Source organism: Rhyacophila brunnea, unplaced genomic scaffold, assembly GCF_057557595.1.
Source record: "Rhyacophila brunnea isolate RB1 unplaced genomic scaffold, BYU_Rbru_1.0 scaffold_3, whole genome shotgun sequence".
Lineage (NCBI taxonomy): Eukaryota > Metazoa > Arthropoda > Insecta > Trichoptera > Rhyacophilidae > Rhyacophila > Rhyacophila brunnea.
The window spans coordinates 9407435-9433461 of record NW_028232965.1 but is presented as its reverse complement, the minus strand read 5'-3'; the positions used below and the strand labels follow the sequence as shown (position 1 = coordinate 9433461).

General features: G+C 31.6%; 2 protein-coding genes across 3 annotated transcripts in view; one reads left to right on the top strand and one right to left on the bottom strand.

Annotated features, from left to right (window-relative positions):
• Timp (Tissue inhibitor of metalloproteases) overlaps positions 1–3894 on the top strand; it is a 118547-nt gene extending 114653 nt beyond the window's left edge. For both annotated transcript variants that reach the window (XM_085952573.1, XM_085952574.1), the window contains 2 exons: positions 2235–2377; positions 2939–3894. In XM_085952573.1, coding sequence (XP_085808699.1) covers positions 2235–2377; positions 2939–3011 — 216 coding nt within the window. In that variant the 3' untranslated portion in view covers positions 3012–3894. The remainder of the gene's footprint in view (positions 1–2234; positions 2378–2938) is intronic.
• Positions 1–26027, bottom strand: part of Syn (synapsin) — a 239066-nt gene that overhangs the window by 182503 nt on the left and 30536 nt on the right. Inside the window, exons 6-8 of the mRNA XM_085952486.1 lie at positions 14588–14673; positions 9191–9317; positions 5975–6079 (exon numbers count right to left, since the gene is read on the bottom strand). Of these exons, the coding sequence (XP_085808612.1) occupies positions 5975–6079; positions 9191–9317; positions 14588–14673 (318 nt within the window). The remainder of the gene's footprint in view (positions 1–5974; positions 6080–9190; positions 9318–14587; positions 14674–26027) is intronic.

Genomic DNA, 26027 nt, shown 5'->3' with positions numbered 1-26027 from the left:
AAGTCCCATAGATATCGCTGACAAGTCTAAACGACTTCTCAGAATGATCTATGGATGAAGGAGAAATAAAATTGGTCGAAAGACCATGAAGAAGCAGTATGTAAGAATAATCGCTTAGTAGTTGATGATAAATATGTTAATGTTAAACATGTTATTAAATATAAAAGAAATATTTAATGTAAAACTGTCATTTCAGAAATCGAGAGTTGCAATGTAAAAATTAACAAATATCGTAGCGCTGTATCACAGACCTTAATATAGTCAAAAAATGATTTCGGCTTACGGTCATTCTAAAATGTAAAACGCTGGAGTAAAGACTATTAAAATAAGAAAATATAAATAAATACACGTGTGGAACTCTATAAGTGCATATGCACTTGAGCTTTATACGAATATTAGAAATGTAGAAATATTGAATTATTAATACTTATAAATCTTTGTACTGTATAATAATAAAGAATAGATACATATACCTATATAATTAGATTAAGGTAGTGTTAAGCCACTGTTATAAATATATAAATATTGAATACAGTCGGTAGTTCTAATAAATATTATACAAACGATTGAAGGAATATCATAAGACGTCAGCACAGGTAAATTATCACCTGTAAGACAATGATTATCAAACCTGAATATTTTGAAAACATATTTTTTATTCTGTTTGACTTACAAATAACATGAATTAGAAAAATATGTACGTGATTTAAATTCAAACGCAGAAAAATTTTCACGAATATTTCTTTCACGATTTAGCAGAATAGTCTCGGGACTTGAATATAATACCTTTAAAAACTATGGTGAATAGTAGGTCGCCAAAAAGAAAGCTTTAATATAAATATTAAATGTAAAAGTGATGTCACGACGATCTCTTTTGTTAAAACTGGTTAATTTTTCATTGGTTTAGAATGAATCAGGGTGGTGGTAAGATCTTTGCACAAGTTCTAGGGAAGGGGTGACGTTTTTGCACGAATACTTTAGAGTGGTGGTAGCTACTTCCTTAATCCGCACACAAATACCTACTGCGATAGCTTATTGGAGAGGTGAAAACTTTCTCTTCCATTTAGACACATAAAAATACACAAAATCAGCCGATTTAAAATCATTACACAAACTGCGCAGTTACTTGTTCCGAGAGCTACCCAAAATAACATTGGTACATACGCGATTTTGTGAAAATCTTATGATTGAAATTCAGCAGCAGCAGCAGTCTTCAATACAGGGCATGGTCCCTAGAAGCTTTCGTAAGAAGTCGCGCACCAAGACCTCAATTGTGAGGCGATTATACCGGGAAAAATGCCTTTCTTGATATGAAAATGACATATTTTTTCGCTCGATGAAAAAGCGTGACGTCATTTGCAAAATATTCTTCCGCGTTACGTATCAGGAAAATATACTTACTCGTTTACGGTTTTTCCGGGGTGACGTAATCACTATAGATTCATGTGAAGATTTGTTTTAAATGAAAAACAAATTAAACAAACTGAGTTTGTAAATAATAAATAAATTTTTTGAAACTAAATTTGTTATTATAAAATAAACTTTTGAAACTAAATTGTGAATAATAAATAAACTTTTGAAACTCAAAGTTTGTAAAATAAAATATATTTTAGAAATTTAATATTACATGAATACAAACTAATAATTAGTTTTTATATGAAAATATTTTAAGAAATAAAGTATTTAACGAACATTTATGTGTACATTCCTCGAATTAAGTGTGAACATTGTAAAACTTTTTGGAAGTTTTATTGAGATTATATAATAATCAAATGAACAGTTTATAGATAACTTTATAAGTTTTATTTTGTCAGAACTATAATAAATTATGGCGTTAAAAATAACTATGACTTAGTATTATTATTAATTAATTAATTATCATTAATCGTAAATAAATTTGGTGTCACACTAGCGAGAGTTTTATTTACTGCATAATTAAAAGTTGTGGTGCTACAATAGCGAACCGCTCCCATTCATTCCTGGCTTCCTTATTGACCCTTGGTTCACATTTACGAGCTAGCCGTGAGCCGGGTTACGTCACATACCTAGTATAAACGACAAACGATATTTTCTTACATTATTTTTGCCCGTATGAATAATATAATTTTGTAAATACTAAAAAATACTAAATGAATTCCCATTGATAGAAGTTGGCATATTACAATGTCTAAACTATGGCACTATATCATAAAACAATTATAGAATCTTTTTTAATTAAATATTTTTTCTTACAGATTGAGCCGTGCGGTCCATATGGCTGTAGTAAGAAACATCAAAAACACGTGTGCCATCTGGAGGATCCTTTCAACCAAGATAGCTGCCATTCTTCAAATGGCATATGCCTAATTAACAAAGACGGCCACTGCTCTTGGGCAAAGTAAGTTAGAAATTACATTAATTATTTCCAGAATTAAATTCCATTATTAAATTAAAATAAGATACGAATAATTCTTATTTCACTAAAAGTAAAATTGATGATAAAATCTAGTAATATGTACTTATTTTAAAGTTAAAAATGAATTTCGCTAGATGGCAGTAATATTATTTTAATAATAATGTTATTTAGGTTTTAAATTTGTGTAGGTTATCTTTTATTGGTTGATTTATTTATTCATAAATAATTGTTTTATAGCTTCCAAAAGCATACAATTTTTTCTTTCTGATTAATTAAATTGATTAAAAAAATTGCTGATACAATTTTATTTTTGTGCTTATTTGCTTATTTTTATCGCAATAAAAAATTTATTGGCATATTATTCTAACTTGAAAATACAACACTATGGAAAAATGAAGCCAATATTAAAATCAATCATTTCTACTTGTATCGCAAAAACTTTGTTTACCAAAAATATTGACTTATTGGTTTTTGAAAATAGGTTCCTCAGTTTATCTTGATTAAATGGTTATCATGATTTTCACAAATATTTATTATTTACAGAGCACTCCGCCTTTCCGAATGTTTACGAGAGCGCCAGAAAAATCAAAGCATGAAACCTGTCTTGCCTTATTGATGATAATGAAGGACGAAAAATTTGGATAAATACATAAACGAACAACACACTTCGAGGCAACTTTGTTTTTAATGTACAGTTGTATTAAGAGCCTCCTGAAAATTTTAATTATAATCTATTTGAATGAATGTTAATTGTTAAGTATCGTTCGTCCTGTGTAGCTATGTTGTTAAAATTTTGAATGCAAGTTGAGTGAATTTTTTCATGTTTATATTAATGTTGTATTTGATAAACATGTAAGTGTCGTCAAATCCAAGATAATATAACAAAAAAAAAAAAAAAAACATTTTCAGTGCGTTTGAAATGGTACTAAATTTATATCATAATAATATTTATTTATGTTTTAACCATATAAGATAAGATCTATTTTGTATTTTAAATATGAGTACCTGCGACATTATTCCTAAAATATATTTGATTTGCAACGAAAATGACTAATAACTAAAAATAATACACAACCATATTTTAGTGTCACACTGTTTTTTTTTAATAAAATTTAAAGTTTAGATTTTTTTTTAAAATATGTGGTTTGAAAACCGAATGAACTGACCGCATCTATGATACAAATTTAAAACTAAATGTTCTGGTTACTGAGATAAATCAGTATTTTTCCATAATCTCAATTAATATAATAATTGTAAGTTTTATTTATTGTAATGTTATAGAATCTATCGATAGGTATTTAGTATTATATTAGATTTTGTACGTGTAAGTTGTTATATACATTTCGAATCTGTTGAGTATTGTCTACGCTGCTTGTGTAATGCCATTAAAATTGTAGATATGCTGTTATTACTAGAAAAATCTAGAATTTTTACTTTGTTGTATCTAACTCAAACTTCAATACTAAAAAAAACTATTCCAATAAAATTTTGAATAAACGAATATTTGTAGTATTATTTCACTACCAAAAAGGACACATTTTTATGACACCTATCATACCATAATTGTAAGATATTATGGTGTAAATCAATTAATAATATTAATATATAGATTTAAAATTCATCTTGTCAATTTCAAGAAAACTATAATAAAGAATACTCGCTGACATCTATTGAAGAATTTTGAAAACATTTTATTGTGCAAGTTGGGACAAAATGAAATATTTGTTGGATATTCCGATAACATTACGAAAACTGACTTCATTGATTATTAATATTAAATTCAAGGAAAATGTATTATTATTATTATAGTGAAAAATTTTACATTGAACTTGTGCAGATATCGTTTCTTCTAGTGTGCACGAAATTACCTAATTATTGTTTCTGAGACTTTCTGACCTTTTTACATATAGTTTATTGCATTGTTTTCTTTAGCTCGGCGTCGCTTCAACAAGGTCATATTTTCTGTCAAAACTATCGAACTTCACGCTTATGTGGGTCTATTCTATACTTATCGAACACTAAATTGATAAATAATATCAAACTTAGGGTAGGTTTGTATCAAAATATTAGCACTTATTGTAACAATTACACGAAGTTGGTTTTTATTGTTGCAATAAGTGCGATATTTTAACAGCAGCAAGATAGGTGCTGTTAAAATATAGCACTTATTACAACAATAAAAACCAACTTCGTGTGATTGTTACAATAAGTGCTAATATGTTGATACAAACCTACCCTAAGTTTGATAATATTTATCACTTTATCACTTTAGCGGTCGATAAGTATAGAATAGACCCAATGAGGTATATAAAAATAGTTAACTATTTCTTTTATTCAACGAATAATTCACAAGATTTAAGAATGTACCATTCTAATTATTGAACATACATAATTTTGAAAAACACTTTCTGAGAAAATGTATTATAACCAATAGAAAAAATCTTTTTTTTTTGAAAAAAGTAAGCCACCCCACTTCGGCAGGGAATCGAACCCTTTAGAAGAGCGCTGATGAGTGGGTATTAAAAGTGGCCAATAGTTCAAATTTGTAGCAATTAGTATGTCACCACGTAGCATAGAGGTAATGCGCGGATGGGGCGTAAACCCGGGATATGCAGGGTTCGATTACTGGCTTTGATTAGTGGCTTACTTTTTTCAAAAAAAAAAGATTTTTTCTATTGGTTATAATGTATTTTCTCAGAAAGGGTTTTTCAAAATTATGTGTGTATAATAATAGTATTCGAATCCCTCAAAAGTTCTCAATATGTGTTTTCAATGTGTGTTTCATCCAGTGCAAAGATTCAATTGGTCAGCGGAGACTTTCTTTGATGCAGATGACATAATCGATTCAATATCACAAAATGATATTTATTCTTTTAGGGTGACATCCCTAGTTTTCAATATGGATGCACTTTAGCCATACATAGAACACATTTATGAAATACAAAATAAATTAATAGCGCCTTTAATAAACTACCAGGAAAAGAATATTACATACCTATGTCTTACCTAAGATATTTCAATAATGAGAGACTCATACTAAAAGATTACATAGGTACTTAAGGGCACACACGTCATGCTGTCTAAAAATCGAAAATGAAGAATTTTGAGTGCCTATCTTCGAGGAGCTAAGCCTGAATAATTGATAGACTTTGTAGAAACAATTAATATGTCATTATATTTCCCTTTCTTTTCTCAATACAGAAATCATCATGAAATATTTGAATACAGTAGAAAAGTTTATTCTAAGTGTCGTCGTTTCGTCCGTGGTTATAGCATCTTTTAAAATTATTCTTTCGTTAATATTATGTACTTAATAAATAACATTATATGGATAGTAAAATATGTTCACTAAACTCCATTGGAGTTTGCAATTGACTTATTTAGGAGAAATTTCAATATTTTACCCTCATATTTGCGATGATATAATAATATATCTCAAGAATAATTCTTTCCCATTATGTAAATATTGTAAATGAATATATCACATATAAATTTAACCACTACGTCTTAACAAAATAATATTATGGTTCATATAAAAATCACTATAACAATATAGCTACGTATTTTAATAAAACTTACCATATCAGAATAGTTAGGGAAGAATGTCTGCTCAATCAAAGGGAAATTTTCTTTTCCGAGCCGTCTTTGGAGCTGCAGCAAATGAGCAAACACCCATGGCTTATCCTGTATAAAAAATATACAATTAATTTGTGTAGTAATAAATGTAACTATTGAATTCATTAAACATATAAAGGGAGTTGTTATAAGTATTTTTCTTGATTCAAATATGGATGGCAATTAGCTGGAATAAATATGCTGGCCCACATTTCCCTCACAAAAAGACCAATTAAAATTGATCACATTCTTACATGGTGTATAGTATCAAAGTTTTTCAGTATGATGTAACATTTTATAAGCGTGAGTGGTATTTAAATTTAAACAATTTAATTTTTTTATTTGTTGTGCTCTTGAGCTGTGCTTTGATAATAATGACATTAAGGTGATGCCTTTACTGAGCCTTTTTTAAAGAGGCACCTAGCAGAAAAATACGAAGCTTGCAATTTGAGACATTTTTTTGATAATTTACAATTTCAACTGTATTAATTAATAAAAATGTATCTGAAAACATTAAAAAGAAAAATGTTATAAAATGTGAATTTGGTGCAGGTTCCGACGTTATTATTACATATTATTTTGTAGTCATAATATTTATTATAGAAAACTTAATAAACTAAATTTAATAATACACTATCAGTAAATTGTATTATGTTACATCTTTCGTGTTCTGTCATTAGATGTCCCTAGTAGCACTACACTCCCCTTTAATAAGGCATTATACATTTATTATTTTGACTTCATATTTACTTTATTTGAATAAATCAAATTGTGTCTGACCAAATAATGGAATACATCTAATTTTGTTATGAAACATAAACATTTTTTTTATTTTACCAAAGAGGGAGCTTAGTATTTATGATAATTTTGAAAAGATGTCAACAATATTATTATTGTTTTGTCAATTGAAAAAAATAAAGCAACAACCATTTGAATTAAAAAAATATAATGAACATAATGAATTAATTTGTAATAATAAATAGATTAGATCACTGTATGTTTCTATCTCAAAAAAATAATGTAGATTGTGTTTCTTTCTATTTTGAATCGGCATTATTTTCGGTTATTTTACATCCGAACAAGGGCTTTCGTAAAAGTCACCCAACACCCTTTAACCATTGACCAACACCAACAACTACAATGTAATTAATAAATGAGTCCATTATGTATACTGAATAAATAATGAAAAACAATGAAAACGTCGACAAATTCAGATATAGTTTGTTTTTACGATTCTTGAAAAAATACAGCAATGTACCCAACAGTGAGGCAGAGTTTAAAGTTCACAGGGGGGGTACCTACATGACTTTACTGTTAGGTACAGTAATAATCATATATCATTATTTCAGAGCAAATTGCAGGTTTGCATGCTGCATGCAATGCTTAGGCTCTTTATAATGCAATGTGGTAGAATTTAAATACAAAAATATTACAAGCAATTGCTTTTTCACACTTGTTTCATTCATTAAATTTAATCATGCTGATATCAATCAATCCAATAGTAACCCACCACCCAATACACCCTGTCCCACACAGAGTTTTAGACTGTAACTTTGCACAATCACTGTGAGTTGACTGAGTTTACATTGAATTTAATATAAAGGTCACATGCGATCAGTGACCATCCCGTGGGGGTAGCTGGGCATGCGTTGCTTAGGGGCGGCACATTATAAAAGGCGGCAAATGACAACAAATTAAAGGAATATTATCAACATTTTTATGCCAGTGACAGTAGTTATCCATGAGGTAGACCATGTCGTTAGAAAGTCAACACATTCTATTTTTGTATTGTAATATACAAAGGGGGCAAATCGTGTAAAGATGACTAAAAACGTTACCCATTTACTTTAAAAAGAAAACATGTCAATGAATATATTATTATTGTTACTAATAAAACAATAAACAGTACATAAAATGGACGTATGTTGGATTTATATGACAAAATATATTTCGTTTGGCATGCGTCATTTGTACCCGCGACCCGCAATCCGCGCATCGCCTAGCCATGATCTTTTTAGACCGTGCCTCAACTGAGGTACAGCCTTAAAAATAAATAGTATGAAAAACAAATAGAGAGGAAAAATAATTTGTATTTTAGTATCAGATATAACATGTAGGTACAGTGATCGCCGAACTAAAAGCATACTTTATAAGACACTTACAGAGCATGGGCTTACATAATATGTCTTAGAATATTGGCAATAACTCTGCAAAATGAACGAGCCATAAATTGAAAGGAATATTTTTCGCCGTATTTTCGGACCAATCGATGGCAATGATACTGGAGGAGAAGATAGGTCATGTGCGTGCAATGTGTGAACGGGAAAAGGGGGTATGGACAAAAAATCCAATACGACGTAGAACAATACACTAGTAATGACTGCCGTATAGGTACTTGGGGTATCAAACTGGAAAGAAACCATTATTAATACGGACAGGCGGGTAGAGATTTTGGAGGAAGACAGGACCCACCCCGGGTTGTTGAGCTCCCGGTGATTATGACAGTATTGTACCAATTGTACGCGCGTTAACATTCATATTATGTTTATTAAAAATATATGAAGTAGGTATCTACTAATTTATACTTGTGCATTAAAAATAGAGCTTATTTACATGATTTCACAACTTTTTTCATTTTCTTAAGATTGAAAATTTTTTGGATTTTAGAGAATTCGAGATTGGTTTTATGATCTCTCGGGAATTCTCGAGAAATCGTCATGATCACGAAATTACCTCTAGTTTTTTTATTTTTTAAATCTTCCAGTCAATATTTTTTTTACTGAGAAATCAAACTTTCTTTTGAAAATCCGGTTGCGGTCGGCAGCTTAGCCAAGTGACAAAATTTCTCGATAACTTCATTGACGATTTTTCGAGAAATGAGAATTCTCGAATTTCTCGAGAATTTTTTCGAAGATATTTCTCAATCACAACCTCTAATTAAAAAAGATGTTCGCTAAACTGATCAGGATTGCTGAAAAATGCAACGCCGCTACGGGTATCTTTAACCATGCAGACTCGATAATGGAGAGTTCACTTGAGAGATGTAATGAAAGAAAATTTTATATATTATCACTGGCCTCAATGATGTAGAAGACGACTAAAACTCACTAACCTTATAGACAGCGACGTATAAAGATATAATATAAAATAGTGTAACAATAGTAAATTTAGCCAACTTACTTGGAAATTATAGATGGCATTTAACGAGTTGATTGATGGAACTCCTCCAAATTTTAATCCCAGTAACAAAGAGCGATGTTCCTCTCCAGCATCACGGAGATTTTGGCGGACCAACACGAAATCGGGCCTAAAAACAATTAAAGAATATCATTATTATTTAGATAATATATTATTATAATACAATAACGTACGGAATAATACTACAGACAGGCGATAACATGCTTGAACTACTATATAATTCTTTAAATTATTATTGTCGTGTAAATGTATTTTAATTTACAGCAATATGTTATGTAATTTATACATTTGCCTTTTTTATGTATATTATATAGATCTGTAAATACTAATGCATTTCTTTTTTATTTATAAAGCAATATAATTTTATTCATTTGATTATAGGTGCGTATATTTATTATTTAAATTTTCGTACAGCATAATATGGGGCTATACTATTAAGTTACATAATATATTATGTTTAGTTTGGTGAATAGATATAATAAACATTTAAAGAACGAAAAGCACGTAAACTAATTAACGGGATTCACTGTTGAATATAAAAAATGATTATTTTATGCCTCTCATCTTTGAGTCTTATATTTTTTCCCAGACAAAATGAAAAACAATAGTTAAAAACTATTTTATGAGAATACCTACTTATAGAAAGAAAGGGGGAGGCCCCCCCCCCACACGATTCAAGCAACTCAACTTTTGGTCGAACCGCACATTTGGGGCTATACGTGATAACGAGCACTAGCTCATAGGAAGCTTTCATACGAAAATAATGAAAGAGAATCTCCGAGAATATTATATAAGTAATTTAATATTTGATACGATTTATTCATATATTTTGATTTTTAGTGATTTAAGGAACAAAACTATGCATCAGAACAATTTATATCATAATTACCATACACAATTAAAATGCAACGAGATTCTTGAGTCATTATATTTTTTTTTTCAGGGGATGTTTCCTCTTTCATAGACTTTTTATTATTCTTTCAAGTCTTTTAAAATACATTTTAGGTGTAATGTTAACACTTAGATAAAGAAAACATAATCGGAATTAAAACCATTAATGCTTTAAATATTATAATATATTAAACATACAAATTTAATACAAAATAATGTTTAAAATATTGAAAGTAGGTATGCTGTTCTATAATGAACCATATTTTTTTCCGACTTAGGAAGACGTGGTATTTTTAATTATGCGCTAGGTTTAGATTCAATCAATGGCTACGTTTAAAGTGAGTAACAATATTTTTGGATATACATCAGAACTAACCTATGGATACTTGTAAATCTCCTTCAGCATCCCACTTTAAGCTTTGAAAAAATGGCTAGTCATCTCTAAAATATTTTACTAATAAAAAATTTGCCGACGATTTCAATGGAACAGGGGGAATAAATACATTTGGACATTTCTCACCTACGGAGCGCAGAAAAGAGTGACAGCTACATGTACTAGCCAGCGGTGGGCACCTTACCAGTCAGGACAAATGACTTCAACGAATAAGGATCTACGTCTCAAATTATTATAAGTTAGTTACTCATTATTTTGTTGGTACCGCAAGAACAGTTTGTTCAACAATAAATTGCGAGTTCTGATGGCAGTGCCAGTTATTGCTCAATTTAGAATCCAATGCGGTAATAATATGTTCGTAGTAAATAAATATTACCATTTTTTTTCAATATGATACTATCATTTTTTCTATAAACAGTTTATCATAATATTGCGTTCAAAGTATAACTAGCACTACGATCGAAATTAAAAGTTTCGTGATACTGCCTACCTAACTATAAAGGGCCTTGGGTTTATTGATAGGTACGTACAATGAATATTGTAACACAAAATTGTATCTGTACATACGCATATTATGTCCTATAAAATAAAATAAAAATTATGAAATACGTCGGAACTTATTTGGTTTTTTGGCGACATTTCATAGAACCATTTAATCTAAATATGACTGCACAGTGCACAGTCTTGGATATAGACAAAGTTACTAAATACACATTAAATTGGCAGGCCAGGCTCTGAAAAACAAATTAATTTGAAAAGAGAAAAGTATTTTTATAGAATGGAACAATCCCTTAGCCTTACCACTGCTTTGATAATTCCAAATAACGAACAAAAGCGAATATCTTGTTTTTAATTAGGCACGTTTTATTATTTTTTCTTTGGGCCTGGATTATCGTTTTCCCCTCGCCTAAATCTTACTAATCATAAAATATATTTATCTTAGGGTAAATCTGCCTACTTAACTTAAAAAAGTAGAAAAAAACTTTGGAGTTTTGTGTTAGTAATCCAGATAATACTGTAAGTTTATTATTTTCCTTAATTCGTTAAAAATAAAACTTCATGACAATGACCTTTGGCGATGTTCTTGTTACTTACAAGACTATTATTAAAAATTATATTGTCAATAAATTGATGAACTTGCTCTTTATTTTACGTTCGAAACTTTTATGAAAGGCATTATTATTTGACCTTAAATCGTAAACAACGCACGTATTGACTATACGCTGAGTCGCAGAAAAGAATGGAGTGTTATATTTCAGGTCTCAAACATTGTTATCGCCGAGACAACGGAGAAGTAACTTTTCCGATAGACGTCAGAATATTTTCCGTCTAACATTGTATAACAGTCTAACAAGCGAGCGAAAGGGTTGCCAGAGAGGACGCTTTATCATTGTCAATAAGAGGGGGTGACAAATAGTGGATTCTTTTGTTTATATGCTCCGCCCCAGTTATCTGACTACGTCTGGAAAATAAGACAAAAACGAATTGTAGATTTCTTGTTACGCATACGGCGTATGTAAATACATTGTATTTTGATAATGTATATGGAAAACAAGAGAAAACAATGAAAAGCGGAGAAAAACTTTGTGTTAATAATAGCCATTTGAAACTAGTGATATAAGTGCCTCTAAATTTATGTCAAAGTAATAAATTATGTTAAATTATTTTATATTCAAAAGAATAACAAATACACAATATGCAAGATTGTAATAATCTTTATTGAAAATACTTTGATATCAGAAACTTATTTATTAAAAAAAATGTAGCGATGAATGTTTGAACCCACAGCCATCGTTTTCTTATAGTGCTACCGATGTACTCACTCGTAATTTAGTTTATTCAAGGTTTTTTCTAATATATTTGTAGGCATATTATAATAGGTTTTTATAAAATTTGTATTATCAGTCGTTCAAGCCTAAATTACTGGAAAATGGAGATATATAAACAGGTGTAAATTCTAATGGATTTAAGTTTTGTACTATTCCATTTGAGTCGTTTTTTGCGACCCGTGTTTCGCCTTTCGGCATCTTCAGACACTGCGGGTGATTATAAATAATTCTACCAAGAAATATTAGAAATACACAGAGCACAGTTGCAGGGCCTATTTTGAATGATCAACTTTGCTTTCCTAATGGCCCATAGCTATATCATAATATATGATAGTTACATGCGAGACTATGTATGGTCAATGGTATTGATTGATATACAGCATCACTGCTGGATGTAAAACTCATCAGAGGTCCTTCCACTCTTATCGGTTGTTCACTGCCACCTAATTTATTCATATGTATCATTGAATAAATTATATATTTATTATTAAAATATCAGAAAATTGACAACAGAATGATAACTTATTAATATTACACTTTTTATAGATATTTGATAGAACTTTGGGAAAATCTGTTCCAATTAGATAAAATCCCTTGTCGTTTTTAACGATGTTTTTATTAAAAGTTTAAAATATTTCCAGAGATAAAATTCGAAGTATTTTTCCACGCCATTTCATAATTTTAATTCTTTTCCCAATCGAAATAAAAATTAACAACCACGCTAAGGCTATTCCGAAATCTTACATAACAATCCAACGGGAAGGTTAAATGGGAGGGGAAAATAAAATTTATAAGAGGAAAATTTAACGGACGATTTTTCGGAATGTCGGAAAGTATTTCAATTACTGTGCACGCAACACTGACGATCGGTTAATTTTTATATATATATAAAAACGAATTGACACATTTTTGGTGACAGTCGGAGTTTAACATGACAGCTATTGACATTTTTCCTATCTAAGACACCGTCTTTCACATTAAGGAATTATTTTCAACATACATATTATTATTGATTTGTTATTTCTAAAGAAAATTCACCTTGTCACCTACTGTAATATTTATTTATTGGAATCGACGAGGAAAAATCTTATTTTACAAAAATTTTCTTAGCTCGTATTCTTATTTGTCCGGTACAAATCTTGACTAGCTAGACATTTGAAACTTTTAGAATATATCAGAACACGATGTCAATGCATTTTTTTTAAATACTTTTAGCCATCTTTAAGTAGAATTGAATTAATTTTCAGTTAATTCTGTTTTGTATGAAAAGTTATTTCGACACCTTTATTGGTTGCTAAAGAGCAACCACATTATTAATATATACGCGCGTTACTATGGAAATCAATATGACATGTCAAGTACACATTTTTTTGATCGTTTAAGCTAGTCAAGTCAAGTTTATATGGTTCAACAGAATATAAAAACGTTGTATATAAAAAGTTCTTTTTATCTTGTAATTATTTATTAGTAATTTTATTTAAAAATATTTTATGAAATAACAGAAGGTTTAGAATGAATAATTATTCGATGAACAAATGAAGTCATGTAGTGGTATCCAAGGTGCACTAAACGTTCACAGATGGCGTCAAAAAACCCCCCAAGATCGTGGAACTCAACTTAGTAGGAAGTACATGGCAGTGAGGAAGTAGACACCGAGAATAATGGAAGGACATAAAGGAGGGTTTTATCCAGCACTATATAAACACTGGCTGGATAATGATAGACATATTATAATAACACGTAAGTTAGTTATAAGGAGGTGCCCAACCTAAAAATAAATTTCAATCAGTAAAAGCTAAAGATCATTAATATAGTACCTACATATTATTATCATCAAAGATCTATGTCAGTGATTTAATTCGTGTAGGAAAATAATATATTTATTAGTTATTCATCACAATCTCAGAAATTTTCCAATGCTGAGAGAATGCCTTTTCCTTTCTACTTCTACTCTTCTTGGTCCTTAAACTTTGTGCCACAGCCGTACTCGTACTTCCTAAACTTAATTATCTCATCGAACTAGTGGGGTCTTTTGATATCTCTTGGTCACCACGGGATGACATCTCCACAACGAGGTCAAGGTGCATTGTATTATGACTGCCATTTTTGTTTATTATCTTACCTATTCATTTTCTGTTGAATCATGCGAATTATGCCCAACATACATTTGTTCATAAGACATTGCGTTATTTTTTATTATTACAAATACTGATATTTTAATAAATATCAACCTTTTTTTGTATTCGTTTATAAGATAAAACTCACCTGAAACATCTTGTCACTTTTGTGCCATTTCTGAAAACGGCCATCGAAATATTTGCGCCATCAGCATTCGCAGTGATTGAAAGTTCCTGAAAATAAAATGATTTAAAATACGATTAATATGACAACTTTTTACGTTTTAACATTTTTCTTCACCTATTCCTATACTAAGTTAGAAATGTCGAAAATTTAAATATTTGGAATATATCCATCTGAAATAGTAATGCCCGTATATGGCTTTTTTTAGATAACAAATGATGTAGGTTATTTCAGAATATATAACATTTAATATCATCGAAATAATCTCATAGGTAGCTGGTTTTTTTTTCACAGATATAAAATAAAACATTAAAGAATGTCTTAAAACATCATTACGAGTAATTAAATATGCCTAAGCATGAAGAACATCCATTTCTTAGATTTAATGTGTAATTCTTTCTTCTTTCGACCATGTCCGATCCTGATAGGATCATATGGGCCTCCACAGAGTGGAGGTTTGTATTGACAGATTTTTGTTTTTACGAGAAATGGATGTCAGCCACTTGCTCAACCTATTAGGTCCATACTCTGACTCATACACAAATTGAAAAACAATATGTTTACTTGCCAGACCCAGGATTCGAACCTGGGACCCTCGACTCTATAGGCCGGCATTTAAGCCACTCGGCCACACAAATCTACAAAATAACATAGTGAACTATGACCCAGATCCTGTTTTACTCATTTATTATGTAAGCATGATTATCAGAAAGTTTGTCTTGTTTGATTAAAAACCCTACATTTATCATATTCTGATGATATACTTCTACGACAAGGTTTCGTAAAATATAATATTATATTCACGGATTCAATAGTAGACGAAACATTTTTTCTTTCAACCTGTCTTTAATCCCCAACGAAGGATTATAAAGTTTACTTTTGATGTTAATCTGTATGCGAAAGGAAAAGTCCAGAATTATATTTTTTTACAGAGCCAACGGAAAATGGAATTTTGGACATTTTTGAATGTTTCTGTCTGAAATTTACTAATCCTCTCCCCGTTTAATTCATCATTTACGTAAGCAATATTTAAAGTTAATTTGGCATATTCATCATATTTTTCAATTTTTAGACTTATCTCCGTTATATTTTTGCACACATTTCTATTCTTCCTTTCATATTATTTGTTGTTATATTATTTTATATAAGTACCTAGTATTTATTTGAACACCTGCATGTTTCTCATATGACACACGAACCACGTGGAAGGATTTGGAGAGAAAAGATTACTTAAGCGAAAACGTGTAAAAAAAACGTCGACTTTGATTTTGGAAGGATTTTTGTTGTGAAAATATAATATATAAAAACGAGCCATCTTTTGTTTTAGAGGTAAATAAGTGTGCTCTCTCCAAAAGATTTCCTTTCACGTCGCACATTCTGTCACTAATACAGGACTAGCACGCTCATACTAATCTTTTTAGTATTCAGCTTAAGGCCATATTTTATTACAGTCCTCCGTTACCGCATTAATGAGTATTTGTAAACCTTCTTGACTGTCTGCAATGAGCACTTTGTCGTCCGCATAGGTATTTATTTTGATATTACCATGTGTACTTACATAATATGGTAAATATAAAACTGATAAATATTACAAGTTTCTTACTGTTTATTTAATTAAATAAGCATGTATCAAGTTTAGTCGAGTATATACCCTAAGAATGTTAACGCGCTTTACAAATTCGAGCACGCAAGGCCGGCCAGAGAAAATGTGCGTTTATATACGCTGTTTTACACACATACTAGCCCCGGTCGATTATTTTAAAGAATGTAATATATTGTACACACACTGCCATCTCATGGAATCATAGTGATTTATTTAACCGAAATTCAAGTCTCTATGATATTATACTTTTTGGTTGAGCCAATTATGGTCGCTTTCATCCCTATATTTCCCAGCTACCTCAAATCCCTAGTTATTGTCGCAAGAACAGGTGACCAGCAGTCATTGGTTATCAGTCGACCGTGATTAAAGTTACATTCAGTTAGATTAAGTTACCTCAAGGCAATGGACGCATGTACGTGTTTTACCGTCGTCTAACGAGCAATTCCAAGCATACAGACTGATTCTGAAGTTATTTGTAGACCACGGCTGGGTCAGCTTGATATAGTGTGACCGTCGTCCAAGCGATAATTCCGAATACCGGCTCTTGTCATTCATCAAAAGTGTACCGTCAAGGGCAGCGCACCGGGTAACCCGATAAACAATACCGCCGAGTGATGGTGCACATCAATAAGGTTAGTATCTGGCATCCTAACATACCCCCTCCCAGCATCCACATACACCATCAAAATCATTCCGTCACAATATTACAGTCCACTATGAAAAGCGCAACCGCTTTTTAATTTTTTTTTATTTAAATTTGCGGCCCTCTGGGTACCGCCATGCTAATTAAACCGACATTCAATGGGTAAGTATTTTTAACTCGAGCAACATTGCATGATAATACGGTTCGCCGCACGATTGTTTGTCTCTTGATCTACAGTTACTTGTATTGACTTGGTTATATTAAGTCTTAAAACATTTTCTAGAATGATATGTACCTACAATGTATAGTTGTTATGAAGTATTTTGACATAAAATTATCGTGCTCACGGTATTTTCATAACCGGAGATGTTCGGAAAGTACAATATGTATACATATTTTAGCATAAATATCAATCTACGTAGGTACTTTGTTGAATTATGCATAAAGTTTCCCCACAATTCGGGTTCATATTATTTTTTGGGAAGAATAATAAGATCTTATCTTAGTGGATTTCTCCCTACGTAGATGGCAGACGTGTTCATTTTGATTTATCGAAACAGTCAGCGGAATTATATAACAGTCCACGTATAAGCTTTAAAAAAAGATTGTCGGACCGATAGCAAAAAATAATCAGTCATGTGACGCTTTTTTCAGAAATCGAGTTATGGACATTTTCATGTGAGAGTAACATCTGTTTTATGACAAAAGAAATCAGTGATGAATAAATAGGACCAAAATAATAATAATTATTATTATTGTTTTATTTCTTCATTTTGAAACTAATAAATATTTGTTATTATATAATTATATATGCCTATTCCAGACCAACATACATGTTACATCGTAAAAAATGAACGTTGTATAAAACCAGAGCATTGGAGCGGAGCTCGGAGCAGGAGCTCAGAGCAGTGGAGCAATGAGGTTTTACCCGAAGCAGGAGCACGAAAAATTTCTGCTGCTCCACTGCTTCGGTTTTTTTTATTATTATCAAATTTTCGTCCGAAAATCCAATGGAAATATTATATTTGACATGAAGACGAATTCAAGCGCCATGTCGAGTCGTATCCAGTATGCCTACTACCCAAGCGAGTATCGAGAGGTTATTTTCAGTATTACAATTAATTCTAAGTGAAAAAAGGCAGACAGCGAAAGACGATTTGCTGCCGAAATTTTGTTTATAATAGAATTAATAATAAAAATGACGAATAAACCTTGTTTTAAAACTACTTTTAAAAAAAAAAAATTAACATTTGTAGACATAATATAATACATAATAAAACTTTTTACCCGAAGCGGCGCAGACCCTGGAGCGGAGCTGTTGCGGAGCAACTCAAAAAAGAGTCCGCTCCAATCTGATAAAAAAACTCTAACTGCAAATGTACCGAAACACATGCATATGTTTTCATATTTGTATTTTTTACTATTTCATTGGAAGTAGCGACAAGTGGTCTCGTGAAATGTTGTTTTGACCCTTATACCGTGTTACTTTTCATTGATTAGGAGCGGATTCAATTTTATTATGCTGTTTAGTAAAATCTAGATTATCAATTTGAATCGAGTAAACAGTTAAGTCCGTAGGCAAAGTGACGCCGTTGGACATTCTGAAAATTCTGCCCTCCATTTTTTACTAGCCGATCTTAACTAAGTTTTTCAATACAATCTTATCGACGCCTAGATATTGTTGTGTTTTTCCATAGCAGTAGTCTAGTGCAGTGGTTCCCAAAGTTGACTGGGCTCCGACCCATCTAACAAAAATTTCCAATCTTGGGACCCACCTCTTAGATGTCTTGGAGAAAAGAGGGCATAAATATTGGTAATGCTCAGATTCCCTAGTAGCCCTATCCAATTTATTTCGATATTTAGTTTTAATGTTAACCATAGCCGAAAATCCGACCTCACATAGGTATGAGGTAGTAAAGAGGAGGAGGATTTTCATAGCTTCATCGAACAGGCAAGGATAATTTATCAGCAACTGAGAGCCAGAATTTCGTTAACTGTTTACGATTGAAACTATTTTTCAGTGACGTATCTTCTGATAAATGAATGAGTTCTTCACTTTGTTTTGTTGACATACTAGTTGGTAAGTCGTCTTGAAATGGGTTACAAATCCAACGCAACGAATCAAACTTTTTCATCTCTTCCCCAAAATAGTCGTCATAGTTATTTATTAACAGTGATAAATGACTGGAAATTTCAGACAGTACGTTCATCTTAGGCTGCACTCGGTTTTCAATAATAAAAGTTTCAAGTGTTTCATGAATGAAATAACAAATTTATCACTTCCTATTTTTTTAAATTCATGTATACAGTGGCGAGGGCCCACTCAATATTCGCTCGCGACCCACTGGTGGGTCGCGACCCATAGTTTGGGAAACCATGGTCTAGTGTATTGTTTTATTTCTAACTATCATATTATGCGTTATCAAAGTATTTATGAATGCTTCTCGACATTTAGTTGACGACAAAAATAATCATTAACAATAGTAAGCTAAATTTATTAACCGAAAAAATATTCGGTGATTCTTAAATTTTTCAACTTTCAAATAACTGCTGCCCCTATGTGACGCATAGTCTACCTGGCCCCACGGGACGTCATTGCCAATAAACACATCCAAACGGTAACGTAGTTAGAAATATTGGGCCCTTATGTACATATCATGCAAGGCCTCCCATTCGTTTTTTAAATATAAGATGACATTATAATTCTCCGTAGGTTAGGTATGATGTAATTGATTATACATTTCAAGATTTTCATAAATTAAAAATAAATATCAATATGAACAAGGCCCCTTTGTTCAACTGGGGATGTTTTGCATTCAATTACGTAGCTACGACGCTGCACACAATAAGTGAATATATAATGTTAACGCCCCACTACCCGCAACGTTTCAAACCCTTTCAGTCGTATAACGTGGCGTTATGAAAGGTAAAGTTCCTGCAAAGTTGTACCAGAAACATTCCAGAATAAACTTAAGAAGTCACTATTAATAATATTGGCATGCACTAGACTCACTCCATTTTATAATGGAAACGGTGCTGATTTATGTATAATGTGACAAAACCATTGTACTTTCTTTAATATTGGACAGTCTTTTCGGTATTGTAAGGCGATATTAATTATTTTAATAATCACTAAAAAGTGACTTGTAATATAAAAGAAATTTGTAAAAAATGCGTCAAAATATTCTATTACTTTTTATACATTTGGGGCTCAAAAGAATCTGACGAATGGGAAAAGTTTGGCGAATAATTTCCATGATTTTAAATAAATTTCTGTAAAAACTTCTTGTTTTGTAATTGAGTCATTAAACCGTGCTGTTCATATTACCTGGGGCGAAATACAAAAAAGTTTGTAGTCATGTTATCGCAAAGAGTAAAAACGCTGCCTGTCGGGTTGCCGAAATAAATTGATTTTTTTACACAAGGAAAACCACTTGAATCTATAAATATTTTCACAATTTAAATTGGATAAGCTGATACTGATTTGATTTCTTTTGAACATACATAATTTTGAAAACATTTCTGAGAAAATAATATATTATAAACCAATAGAAAATAAAATTCTAAAAAAAGTAAGACACGTCGCAGGATCGAACCTGCATCTCTCGGGTTTCTCGCCCACGCACATATACCACTATGCTAAAGGTACAATACTTAATTACGACAAATTTTAACTAAATGCTTTTATAATACTCTGAAGCGTTTTCTAAATTAAACTATTATTGACTATCAGCTTTTGTATTTTATATCAAAGTAGGTATTAATTTAATTACTAACCGACGTCACGGATCACTCCAAGATATTTTAGTGTTGTAGCTTCCTTAAACTTGCTAATAATTCTTAATTAAATACTTTTCTTATTCAACGAATAATTCACAAGATTTAAGAATGCAACATTCGAATTATTGAACATACATAATTTTGAGAGTCAGAAGTGTTTTCAAAATTATGTATGTTCATAATTCGAATGTTGCATTCTTAAATCTTGTGAATTATTCGTTGAATAAAAAAAATACCTAATTAATAGATTTCTTTTGGCTTAGTCAAATATTCGGATGATGTTATTATTTATTTCGATATAATATTTTATTAGGATCATTAATAAAATCAATGAATAAAGGACATAGACAAGACTATGTGATGTCGCTCACCAAATTTAATAGATTACCAATGTACCTATAATAATGCCATACATAATACAACGGTACCCACGGGTCACTAAACGTCCAAAGCAAGACAGCGTAGAAACGACCTATAGCAAACATGTCCGACTTCAAATAGGCTGTGATCTACTATCCAAACTGGCAGTGATCTATCACACTCTTCCATTTACATTATTCGACGGGAATAAACTTATTATATTTGACTGCAGACAATAATTAAACTCGTCTTTCACTGTCATATAGAAATACTCAACTTCCTATTTGTCGTGAAACATAATCATTTTAATCTTCTGTGGACACTCATTATCAAACTATTATCGTACTGTAAAAAGAGCCTACTGCACGACGGTAAAGGAAAACTATGAGTCAGTTTAAAGCGCGATGATTCAAATATTCTCTTTCTTTAGAGACTGTCTTTATTCAGAAAACTGTAGCATGTCATAACAGCGATTGACCAAAGCATCACAATCAGCCCTCGTAGTTCAGTGCAAAAAACGCTGGCCTTTCATCCAGGTGCTCCGGGTTTGATTCTCGGTGAGGTTACAATATATTTACTTGTTTTTATTAAATATATTTATAATTATAACTACACTACTGTTTTACTATACTACTGTCATTAGGCGACATGGCATGTTGTAATAATAAATAACAACAAAAAAATAACGTATAAGAAAGAAAGAAGTATAAGTAATAGTCTTCCATCAGAAGAATATTGTAAATGAACACACGAAGAAGTAGAAAGAAATGTTCGTTGTGAGGAAAATCGCTAGCCGGGTGTTCGAGGATTGTATTTAAAACACACCCAAAAAAAAGTGACGGATTTTTATTTTGATTTTAATGAGGATAAAGAAGGAATTTATACATCGTCAAATAATAAAAATTGAGAAATTTGTGGATGATTTATATATGTATATTTAAGAAAATGCAATTTTATATTTTTCAAGCATTTTATCTTATATACTGCACACTGCGTACATTCTGTTTTATGAAATATTATACAGAAAAGATGAACTAATTATGTAAAATATAAAAAAAATTAGGGAAGTACCTACTAACTACAAAATCTATACTCTCCAGTAATTTTCGCCAAAATTGGACGTAAAAAAACTTACTCTGAGGTACAGATATTCCACTAATAATTTTAATTATTATACGGTAAAATCTGAACCGAAAAAATCATTAATGCCTTCCTACCAAGGTACTGTACGCAGTTATATAATACAAGATGATAGAATGAGAGGGGAGAATTTTGAGATGAAAGACAATACGGAAGCTAATTGAAAAGATAAGCCGTATAAGATTAGTTATTGATTATAATAACACGAATAGTACTAACATTATAATGATTATTGTATTTCTCATTGTATTAATTTAACATAATGTATCTTGGGAAACATGTTTGAGTAGAACATAATAAGATACATCACATTATTGTATGTATACATGATAACATGAAAGTGTACATAAAGCTGTCAGTTTGTTGCTTTAGTTATTATTAATGCTTTTAATTAGGGCTTCAGGCAGTGTTTGAATATCTACAACCAAATTAATTTGGTTCATCTGTAAAACTATTTATTCTAAAATATAAATGTGTATGTTAAACTATTTTTAGAGCAACCGTATATTAAAACCGTTATGGGTATAATACATTGCTTCTACTTAATACTATATGACAGATTATTTTTAAAACAGATTAATGTAGCAATAGGTGATATTCCTTGCGTGTGGAGTGGGCGAATTATATTTTTATTAAATTATTAATAGCGGTAGGTATGTGGTAATAATATTTTCTATATTCTCTTCTTCTCTCTTGTGAGGGTAATATTTATTATAATGTAAATCTCATGTTGTGTACGTCTTGAATTTAGATTTGTTATGTCCACAATGTTTTGTTTTCTTAAATAAATAAATATTTAATATATTAAATTTACAACCACTGAATAGCAAGTCCCACACAACAGTCGATCGTATAGGAAACACAACTGGACAGATATATACTTCTATCATATTGTATTCCTATATAATGAGAGTGTATGAATTAGAACGCTGCTCTAAGTGATGCGTGTGTCGAAAAATGTTCTTCTTCTTCTTCCACGGCGCTACATCCCGGGGTGGGATTTGGCCTCCTCCACAACCACTCTCCACTCACTCCGGTCTCTCGGCACACTTCTCCAGTTACCGGGTCTTCCTATATGAAGCCAGTCCACTTCTACGGCGTCAGCCCATCTCCTTCTTGGACGGCCTCTGGGTCTCTTCCGTTGGGGTAGCCACTTCGTCATGATCCTTGGCGCTCTTCTATCCACATGTCCCACCCATCGTAGTCTTTGGGACTTGATTGTTTGCTGTTCAATCAGCTCTTCCAATTCATGGTTCATTTTTATTCTCTAGTTCCCATTTTCCAACGTGGGTCCAAAGATTTTGCGGAGTATTTTGCGCTTGAAGACAGCTAATTTGTTTTCCTCGTTTTGAGTTAAGCACCAAGTCTCACAGCCGTAAGCGACCACTGGCCTTATAATTGTTTTATATATTAGAAGTTTACTTCTTCGGCCTAGAATTTTCGACCCCACCAGTCACTTGCAGGCATGCCAGCATTTATTCCCGGAAATAAGGCAGATTTTTATCTCCTCTGCTGTCTTATTTTGGGTATTTAGGCTGGATCCGAGATACGTGAACTTGTCCATCCCTTCATATACATGCTGTCCTATGTCTATATTCTGCAGCGGTACCTGATCGCGTGTGCTGACCATATACTTAGTTTTTGACTGGTTTATATGCAGCCCAGCGTTTTCTGCTTTTATTTTCATAGTGCTACCATGGTCGATCATCCTCTGTTTGGATCTGTTTGTAATTACTATGTCATCAGCATAAGCGCACATCTGCGTTGTATTGTTATCTACCCATCCTCTTATGTTGGTTTCACGAGCTATGGATTCCACCACAAGGTTAAATACCATAATGGATAGCGCATCCCCTTGTCTCACACCTGATTCGATTTTGAAGCTTTCAGTTTGCTCATTTTGCACACTGACAACTGCTTGAGTATCTGTCAGTGTGGTCTTTATCAGCCTTACTAATTTTAAGGGATTTCCCAGTATTTTTAGGCTTTGCAGCATCTTATCCCTATTCACGCTGTCGAAAGCTTGTTTAAAATCAATAAACAGGTGGTGGAGTGTCAGGTTGTATTTTTACGCTTTCTCCATAGTTTGCCTCATGAGATAGATGTGATCTATGGTGGATCTATTTGGTCGGAAGCCGCATTGGTATTCTCCCAGGATTTCCTCACCATAGATGATTAACCTGCTATACAGTACATATGAGAAAACTATATAAGCTGCGTTTAGAATTGTGATCCCTCTGTAGTTATCGCACATTGTTTTGTCTCCCTTTTTCAGAATATGCACGATTATAGCCATCTTCCATTCTTCAGGTAAAATTTCTTTTTCCCAAATATTGAGAATTATCTTGTGGATATTTGCTTCCAGTGTTGGGCCACCACACTTTATCAGCTCGGCTGTTATCCTGTCGGTTCCAGGTGTTTTATTGTTTTTCAGAGTTCTTAATGCTCTTCTTACTTCAGGCAGAGTAGGTTCATCATTAAATTTCTCAGCAGTGTGGTACAATATTTCTTCCGTTTCCTCATGATCATTACTATTTAAAAGTGTTATGAAATATCCTTTCCATCTTTCCATAATGTCCTCCTTTTCGATCAGCATTTTTCCTTCACTATCCTTACAGGAGTTTAATCTGGGTTGATAGGATTTCGTTAGATTTCGAAGAGTCTTGTAAAATTTTTTGGGATCATTGTTTCTTTTTTGATATTCCATGTCTTGGAGTATTCTCTTGAGCATCATTCGCCTTTTCTCTCGACAGAGCTTTGTTGCAGTTTTTTCTTTTTTTTTTAAGTTTCGTAATTTTGGCGCCTTTTCCTTTGTAGGCATTTCTTCCTTGCTTCATTTTTTTCAAACAGTGCTTGCCTGCAATTATCATCAAACCATCCTGCATCTATTTTTGCTTTATTTTCTCCCAGAATTTTGTCGAAAAATGTTAAGCTTAGCTAATAAAAAATGTTGTTCAGAGTAAGACAATATGATATGTGACTATATTACAATATTAACACAGTAACCAGTAACATAATATTCTCTCTCAACAGAGATGACCTTGCATTTTACTGTAAAAACCGAAAGCCTTGATGTTGTCAATTGCAACTTGTCATTATTATTTATACAGCAAGATTTTTTAACATTTTTGAGCCACAATTAAAATAAATTTGGTTTCGCTCCAAAATCAAAGTTAAATATTTTTTTTAACTTCAAATTTCCCGCTCTTTCTGCCAAAAAATCATCAAAATTTTTTTCATCCAAATGGAAATTTTTATTTTTGAGTTACTCATAGGTTAGGAATTACTCTTTTTTATAGTATATTTTTCCATATTATAATTATATTAATCTTGAGACCCACTCATGTAATGAGCTCGAAATATTGAGGAAAGAAAAACAATGATGACAGCCCCAAAAAACAAAATACAAAAATTAACAGTCTTCCGGAAACACCAACTAATTGGTACTGACTGAAGATGATTGATGGGAATCGATTTTGAATTAAAAATGAAGTAGATACGTACGTGCCTAAAAGTTAATTATTACTTAGGTACTATAGATGATTGTACAATATTTGTAATACTTCTGACTCAGAGCTTTTACATAAATAAAATTGTTGTAGGCTTTATTGGTTTTCAATTGTCTTTTATTTTGTAGTAGGTATTTACATCTAAAAAAGATTAAATTTGTATGTGAAAGTAATAATTTGCTTGTGATTCAAATTATTTTATGAAATTTGTTTGCGTTGTTTTTTCACTGAAAAAAAATATTGTACTGTCAGTAGGATTTGTGTCAGTTTACACAATATACATGTTTCTTTTGAAATGTCGCATTACGGTTGACTTTTTAAATGAGTAGGTACTCAATCTGATGAATATTTTTTGATAAAGTCATTAAA